This window comes from Panicum virgatum, chromosome 6N (genome assembly GCF_016808335.1).
Source record: "Panicum virgatum strain AP13 chromosome 6N, P.virgatum_v5, whole genome shotgun sequence".
NCBI lineage: Eukaryota > Viridiplantae > Streptophyta > Magnoliopsida > Poales > Poaceae > Panicum > Panicum virgatum.
The window spans coordinates 46,798,329-46,807,282 of record NC_053150.1 but is presented as its reverse complement, the minus strand read 5'-3'; the positions used below and the strand labels follow the sequence as shown (position 1 = coordinate 46,807,282).

Genomic DNA, 8,954 nt, shown 5'->3' with positions numbered 1-8,954 from the left:
CTCGGTCACCCGGCCGAAATCCACTACGGAGCTTCTCCACCAAGGAGGGGGTCTCCTCTTCCCCCGCAAAAAGTGTCGTTGGCTCTCCACACCAAGTCGGAGGGTCACACGACGGATCACAAGGATTGCTTGCCGCAGCAAGACTTCTCTCAAGGGAGCTCTCGCAAGAACTAATCCCTATTACAAGCACTAAGCACTCTCACAAGTGTGCTTAAGTCGATATGATGTACAATGAAGCTCTATGGTGGTTGGAGGTGTTCTTCAAGTGTAGTATGCTTCCTTAGTCTCCAACAACCTCAAATGACCCGGCCTTGGGGGTATATATAGGCAGCCCAAGCAAATATAGCCGTTGGAGAAAAGCTGTTAGAAAAACACTTAACGCCGGTTAATCCGACGCTCCTCCAAAGCCATCGTCAGTTTAACCGGTGATACTAAACTGCCTGCCTCAGAAACTAGCTGTTACGTGTACAGGCAATCAACCGATGTTGTGTCGGTTTAACCGGTGAGTGTAGTTGTCCTGTAAACTCTAAAAACAAACTCTCTGGACAACTGCACCGACGTTCACCAAGACCCGATCGTTGGTTCATCCGGTGTATAGAATTTTCTCTGTCTTCATCTGTTAATGCACCGACGTATGCAACTTCTTCAGCGTCGGTTCAACCGGTGTGAAACCCTAGCCTGGTGTGCTCCAAGTCAATGCATCGACATATGCAATTTCTTCAGCGTCGGTTCAACCGGTGTAAAACCCTAGCCCGCAGGCCTTCTCTGTGATTGCACCGGTGAGTTCATTTTGCCCTACGTCGGTTCAACCGGTGATAGCAAAATGCCTCTATTTTGATTTCTTTGACTTGGATTCTTTGAGGGTCTCTTCAATTCTTTGTCCATTGTCCACCGTAGGGGCGGCCCTTCGGGCCTAGCTACGCATATCTTCTCTTTGTCATCACTTGAACCTAAAAGCCTGAGAATGGTCATCTTAACAATCATATTAGTCCAAGTCTTGTGTGTGTCATCAATTACCAAAACATTATATTGAAATATGGCATGAGAGGCCATTTTCGCTACACCAACGATCCTTAATACATTGCTTAAGATCTAGCTCTTGCGGACTTCGCAGCTTGTTCTCGATTTTGTTATCCAGTTCATGTGCCTTCCTTAATAGCTCTTGCTTCTCTTTTTTGTAAGCCCTGTTCATATCTTTTGCCCATCCCATTCGGACTTGACGTAGTCTTCTAATTTTATTCTGCCATTTTTGTAGCGATGTGGAGCCTCTAATCTCTTTACTTCAAATTGGTGAGACTAGTTGGAAAAAAATCATCCGTTAGTAGCAAACCTAATTTAAATTTGAATTGGGACTGTTGCTTAATCCTCATCTCAACCTTTGCACTTAGTAACAGAGGGGTATGATCATAAATCTTCCTGCTTAAGGCATCAACCTGGGCAAGGGGGAATTTCTGCTCCCACTCTATGCTCACTAGCACTCTATCCGATTTCTCGTACGTTGGCTTTTGTAATGTATTTGCCCGACATCTCAGTTTCTCTCAAACTCAGACTATCGATAATTGTATTAAAGAGAAAAGGCCAGCGATCATCATATCCATCATTATTCTTTTCCCTTGGACTTCTGATGATGTTAAAATCACCTCCAAGAACAATTGGCAAGTTTTTCTTGCTGCAAGCATGGACTAGCTCGGTTAGGAAGCTCTATTTGAACTCAGGTTGCACTGCTCCATAGATCGCCACTAGCACCCAGGAATTATCATTTTTATTTCTAAGCTTAAAATTCACGTAAAAGTCACCCTCATCTATACTCCTAATAAACTGTCTAAATTCACACCAAGTAAAAATCCCCCGGCCTTCCATGCGGTGTCGTGTAATGCCAAAGAAAATTCCTTCCTCCACTAAAATTATTTTGTGTAGATTGAGTGAAGTCTTTTCTCCCTATCTCCAGTAGGGCAATAAAATCTAAGCTTTGCTCTATAGAGATATCAGCTAGAAATCTAGATTTAGCCAAGTCACAAAGACCTTAGCTTGTTTAGGGTGCCGGTTCAAAAGCTGTGACACTTTTCTTTAAAAAAAATCACGTGGTGACAGTTCAAAAGCAGGAAAATTTTTTGATTGACTAGTGCAAATACACCCGACAACATAGTACACGATACACGTATCAACCAACAAATTTAAAACGACGGCGAGCTCCAAGGCCCGGCCGCTGCCGATGTGCCGTCAAGCCAGGCCACATCAGCACTGACACCGGGGGCCCCCAACCCCACGCACACGTAATAACACACAGATACATTATTCAACACACACGAGACGATACGGGCCCCACGTAGCTACGACACGAACGTGAACCCGGACGGCGGCGGCGGCGCGTCCACGAAGGCAGCGACCCACGCCGGCGCCATGCCGTGCCGAGGCACGAGACGGCTAGATCGCGGATCGCACGTGCGCGGCGGGACGGATACGCCCGCCACACTTACTCCGACTTGTCGGCGGCCTCGGGAGCAGGGGCCGCCACCTCGGCCTCCGCCGGCGCCGCCGCCTCCTCCACGGCCACGGTCTTCTCCTCGACCGCTGCGGTGGCCGGCGCTTCCTCCGGAGCCAGCGCGGCCTCTGGAGCCGCCGCGTCAGGCGCCTCCTCCTCAGCCGGCACGGCCTCCGGTTCCTTCTCCTCAGCCTCGGTGTCGGCCGGTGCGGCCTCTACCTCGGTCTCGGTAGCAGCTGGCACCGCCTCCTTGATCTCGGCCTCGGCCACCGGAGCTGCCTCGGGCTCTGCCTCCTTGGTCTCTGCCACGGCCGGCGCCGCCACAGGCTCTGCCTCCTTGGTCTCTGCCTCGGCCGGCGCCACCTCAGGCTCCGCCTCCTTGGTCTCGGTCTCGGCCAGCGCCGCCTCCGGCTCTGCCTCCTTGGTCTCTGCCTCAGCCGGAGCAGCCACTGCCTCAACCTCCTTGGTCTCGGTCTCGGTCTCGGGCTCGGCAGGAGCCGCCTCCGCCTCGGGCTCCTTGGCGACCTCCGCCCCGGCCGGAGCTGCCTCCGCGGCCGGGGTCTCCTCCACGGCGGGAACAGCGGCTTCCTCCTTCGGGGCCTCCTCGGCGACGAAGGCCGTCTGCTGGACAGCCTCCGCCACCGCCGGAGCCTCCTCGGCGGGCAACGTGGCGGTCGGGACCTGCACCTGCACGCACGCCCGGGAAGGCCGGAAACGGTGAGCACGAGCTTTCAGTCCGATCAGGAGCATCACGTAAGCACAAGCATTCACTGATTCAACCATCCATGCAAATCTCTGATCCGTGCATTACCTCGACGGTGGCCATTGGTGCTGAGCTGCAGCTGCCGAGCTTGCTCGATCGACCTCTGTGTGTGTGTGGCAAGCACTGAAGCTCCGAGCTGAGCTGAGCCTACCAGTGTGATCGATCGACCAGTGTGTGCTGTGATGCAGAGCGCTGAGGCGAAGGGGCTATATATAGAGGCGAGGCTCCAAGGCCAAGGCCAAAATGGTCATTGCACAAAGCAAAAGGCAAAGCCAGCCTCCGTGTCCGTGTCATGCAGAAATTTTAAAAGAACAAAACCTTTTTTTAAAAAAAAAGAGTGCGAATCTTAGAGGTCCACATGGCTACATGCAACCTCATTCCCGACTCGTACGCCCGTCCAGGGCAAGTTGCCCTGCCGGATCAAAAGACGGCCATGAATGGTGCACGCACGGCGGGGAAGATGCATGCCAATGCTGCTGCTGCTAGGGTCCGTCCAGATCAGGGTGACGCGAGTACAGCTGCCACTGCTTCTCTTTCGCGTGGCGGCGAGTGGCCGTCAGGAACAGGCCAAGGGGGTCGGAGTCGGAGCTGGCCGGCCGGCCGGGCCGGGCCACGATGGCGAGCGCGCCTTTTGAGTTGTGAGAGTCTCTATCAGAGCCGTCAAGATTCAAGGCCGTCGTGCTCGCTGGTCACCGGCCAGTGAACGCGCCGCGCGCTCCGGCCGGTACGTCGCGTCGAACGCCGCCGAACGAACGTTCTGCACTGCCGATGCCGGCGCCGGCGTTGGACGACATGATCCTCGATCGGTCGCCATGGATCCGATGCCGATCGTCCCTTCCCGGGCTTGATCGGATCGACCTCCAGATCCACGCAGCGGCTTCGTTGCTCGGGTAAAACTTGCTAGCTGGAACGGTCGAGGTGGTTCGATGATCTCGGTGATCGAAGAAGTGGCTAGATAGCTGATCCCTTTTGTTTTGTGCGATCGAGAGATCGATCGATCGGCGTCGATGATCTTGGGAGGATCAGCGGCAGTCGATGGTGGCGTGGAGACAGTGCACCTCGAGCCCGCAGCAGCAACCGAGGAATGTGCGCTCGGATAGATGGAGTGGCGTGTCAATGGTGCCATCGAAAGAGCTAGATAGATAAGGTCTAGCATTAAAAAAAAAGATCGATAGGGTCAATTTGGCAGGTACGTGAACAAGACTGCTGGAGATTACTGTGGGATTCACTTGGACACAAAGGGAAATCCATGGATGAAGGCGCCTGTGGAGTAGAGCAGTAGACTGTCAAGTGTCGACGGTGCACAAGGGAACGTCAAGATCGTATCACGACGCAATGATGCCACCGAGGATTCTCTCGAAAGATGATGCCATCCAGATCCAGTAGTAGGATTGATTTAACATTGCAGAGAGAGAGAGAGAGAGAGAGAGAGAGAGAGAGAGAGAGAGAGAGAGAGAGAGAGAGAGGAGAGAGAGAGAGAGATGAACCGTAATTAAAAGTCCAAAAAACGAAGCTTCTACTGGTAAAGAAACTACCATGGCCGGCCATCCATTCATCCATCCATCCATGCCGGCCATGGAAGAGATCGCCAAGCACACCCCACCAGGCAGCAGCCACGACGAGGAGATTGTTTTACAGCTAACACGGGATCGCCGAGAGCTCGCATGTGCCTGCCTGCTTCCGGCTGCATGGGCAACAATGATTCCGGCAGATGGCCTAGCGCGACCTCCGCTGTTGGATCGCCCAAAGTTTCCGCGCCTTTTCCCGGAAAGCCACCGTATAAAAATGGAAGCCGGCGGCGCAAGTTGCCGTGCTGCGTCGGCCGCCGGACCGTGATCGATCAAACAGTTCGAGCTGGCTCCGCTCGTGGCCTCGACGCTCCCCTTTTCCGGTGCCAGGACCCATGAGAGATGGACACCCACCCGCCGCAGCAGAGGAAGAACCAATCGTCCGTCCGTCGGCTAGCTTAGCTCGTCCGGCCGTGCTCGTGCATGCACGCCACGTATTGCCGTATGAACTGTCGATGGCCATTGTGATCGAGGAGCAGGTTCATGTAACCATGTGGCTTTGCTCTGTCAGGCAGGCAGCAACTGGTTGCAGAATTTGATTTTCCATGGTGCTGGGAATGGATTTTCTTTTTTTTTACATAGTGGGGAAAGGATTCACTGCAGCACAGATACAGATGTCAATTCAGGCTCTATTTGGTTCTAATAAATAACCTAACTTATTAAGTCAGTGACTTATTTATTAAGCCCCTTTGTTTTGGTTGTAGTGACTTATAAGTTAGCAATTGCAATAAAAAATAACTTATTTCATTTTAAATAGGGGTGCACTTGCTTGTGACTTATAAGTTCCTAGTATTTGGCAAAATAAGTAGCTTATTTTATTTTTTGACTTATAAGTAGAGAAATTTATTGAAACCAATCAGAGTCTCAAGCAAGTGATTCGACCATGTGAATGGTAAAAAAGAGGAAGTATAAACCTCGTACAATGTTCAAGACGATGTGGTTTTGAAGTTTTGATGGTTGAAGTTCAGTTTCAGTCTTTCAGAAGCAGTGGAAAATGGGCCGCCGCGACTCCAGAGCTATCATCAGCCGGCAACAACACACAGTGTCAATGTACGTAGTAATCGATGCGTCTAGACAGCCTTTCACGATGGTCTTGGAACGATGCAGGCTTGTGCGTGTCCTCTGCCTGCTTTACAGCGTACTTCTTCTGTCTCAAAATATAATTATTTGTTGACTTTCAGACATCGTGTTAGACCATCTGTCTTATTCAAAAAAATTATATAAATATAAAAATAAATAAGTCATACTTGAAGTATTACCCGATGATAAATCAAATTATAACAAAATAAATAATATATTCACAAAATTTTTGAATAAGATGAATGGTCAAATGCGATGTCTGAAAGTCAATAAATACTTATATTTTGAGTCGGAAGGAGCAGACCGAGGAGCGAAGGACGGACGGACGAGTGGACGACAGCACCGCTCAGCCGATCTTAGCCCCTTGTCGGAAGAAGTAAATGACTGAAAAAACAAAACGGGCAGGATTCATAGCACGGGGCAGAGTCCGGACCTAACACCTCCAGCATGCCCTGTAGGGCTTTGATCGATTCGGTGCCAAAATCGCCGCGGATCAGCGTGGCCGGGCGGTGGTGGTGGTGGCCACAGGAGGAAGGGGCCCCTCGTCGCCACCGCCGGCCACCCGATCGGCCCTTGGCCACGGAGTGGGCTGCCGCAGAGATCAGGGACGGAGGCGCTTTCACTAGCTGGAGAGCCGTGGCCGCCAGCGGCGCTGATGTGGCGACAGGTCATGGGCGGCGGCGCGGGGCCCGCGAGCAGTCCTTGGCTGGCTCATCGCGAACAGTGGACAGTGGATGGCACGGAGTTTCACGATGCCGAAGTGGCGTGCGGCAGCTGCACGCGAGTGCTCCGGAGTCAGGTCAGTCTGCCTCCTCCAGTCGCGGTCGTCATGGAGCGATTACCAAATGACAGGGCTCTGTTTCACAAAGAAACATTCTGGCACTGACTCACTGTTTTGTCGGAAAATTGGCAAATTAGTAGTGTATTTTTTCACATTAAATCAGCATCAAAGACCAACTAGCTAGCGTGAAAAAACATTCTGAATTCTTCTTTTCTAGAAGATCTGAATTCATTTGTGAGGACGAGGCGTGAAAAAATGATCTGCAATGCGTGAAAGCAAATGAAATTACAAATTAGAGCTGAAACAACCCACAGCTTGATTGAAGAAATTTGGAAGCCGTTCTTACGATTGTAGACTTTTGGATTGAGACCGGACTACGCTACACTCCAAGCACCTCAAAACACCCATCCAGTTGTTGATTGTGAACTGCAGTTTTGATGGCCTTCGTGCTTTCATCAACCTTGACGGGAATGACGGCACGGTGCATCGTCTTCCACTTCGCGTTCAGCGCGCACTCCCCCTCCTTCCGCCCAGTCACCCGGCTATGGCTTCACCAAAGAGGCCATGACCTATCTGTACTTGCATTCTAGCCATAGCCAACCGTCCCAATGTCCCTTCACTAATAAACGGACGTGGCGTGATGCTCCCATGCACCGTGATCCTGGTCCATCCGATCCGGTCATCCTTCATTGGTGTCGCTTCCATCATTATATTCCTGCCGACTTATCACCCCATTGTTAGGTACTTCCCCCCTCCACAAAAAAATACAACTATAAGATCCGTACCAATCAAACTAATTTAAATTTGATCAAATTTATAGTAAATAGTATTAGTGCTTATATCTCCAAATAAATTTATTATGAAAATATTTTCTATAACTAATCAAATAATACTTATTTGTATCATGAATATTATTACTTTTTTATAAAACTTTAGTCAAACTTCAAACTGTTTGATTTATTGAAAAGCGAAAATTGCATTATTTTGTGGACGGAGGGACTACACCACTATCACCGAAGCTACCTTACCCTTCCCAGACCTTCCCCTTCATTACAACTTTAATCTCGTCAATGATGAATCCTCTTCCAATAGCATCTCCTAGCCTAATTTGGCAAATGACTTAAACATTGCCATTTGCAACCATCAAAATTCAAAAGCATGGAAAAAGTATGGATTGAGATGAGTGCGATCGAGGGCGCGCAAAAATATTTTTTAACTAGATACCATATTTGCCGATGAGTTGATCTTGGTGAATCTACAATATTCCACTTTTATTTATTTTATTTTTGGGGGACATGTCATGTTTTTTTTGTTTTTTATATATTTATTTGCGTTTAGACATTTAAATAAGAATACGTGACTCACAATTTAATTTTGGCTTAACAAACCTAGCGAGGGACAAAACGATCAAATCAAGCAACCTTTGCCAGCAAAGTAATACATCGCTCGCGTTGCTACGAGCCTTTCTATCGCTGAGGCTTTTTTTTTTCGTACGGCCGTGGTTCACCTGAGGCCTGTTAAGCAAACGGCCCATATTAAGTTGGACGACCCGTTTCTTTTTGTATTCCTCCTGCCTCTCTTTCCATTTACAAAAGTTTCAACATTTCGAAATAGGTTCAGAACAATTTTTTAGGTTCAGAACTTTTTTGAATCAATTTAAATGTTGAAACATTCTCAAATGTTCTTGAAACACTTTGGAATGTTATATAATTTATTTCAATATTTTGGAATATTTATAAATGTTTCGAACATTCTGAAATCGAACAAACCTTTTCCAGTTTTTCGATATGTTTTTGGAACATTTATAAATGTTTCAAACATTTTGAAATGGAACGAGCTTTTAATAAGTTTGGAACATTTTATAAATGTTTGATGTATCTTCATACATTTTGAAATAATGGGCCTCCCGTTTCTGCGGCCATCTAATTTCTTTCTCTGCTGATGAAGTAAATGGGTCTCCATTTTCCATGGGCCTCCAGATTTGGCCCATGAATTTGCTGCGCGCGGGGGCCATTTTTTCTTTTTTATATTTAAAAAAAATCAAAATTTCAAAAATATATATCTGTTTTGAAAAATATTAAAAATACCCCCCGGTCGCCCCCCATAGGGCGACAACCCTAAGTGTAATTTTTTTTCAAATTCGCAACGAGGTCCCTGGGCAAAAAAAAATGCAAGGGGGCCTGTCGCCCCCCCAACGGGCGACCGGGGTACCCGCGGCTATATAAGCCTCTGACCCTCATTCCCTCCTCATTTGACCCCGAAAATTCCACCAAAAATCCA

The 8,954-nt window shown here is 48.9% G+C and overlaps 1 protein-coding gene across 1 annotated transcript; it reads right to left on the bottom strand.

The window, feature by feature from the left end:
• Nucleotides 1-2,085: 2,085 nt before the first annotated feature.
• LOC120678421 (cytochrome c1) lies at nucleotides 2,086-3,455 on the bottom strand. The gene is made up of 2 exons (XM_039959606.1): nucleotides 3,294-3,455; nucleotides 2,086-3,169 (listed from the first exon to the last, which is right to left on the bottom strand). The coding sequence occupies exons 1-2, from the start codon at nucleotides 3,306-3,308 to the stop codon at nucleotides 2,474-2,476; spliced, it is 711 nt and encodes a 236-aa protein (XP_039815540.1). The 5' UTR covers nucleotides 3,309-3,455; the 3' UTR covers nucleotides 2,086-2,473.
• Nucleotides 3,456-8,954: the final 5,499 nt, after the last annotated feature.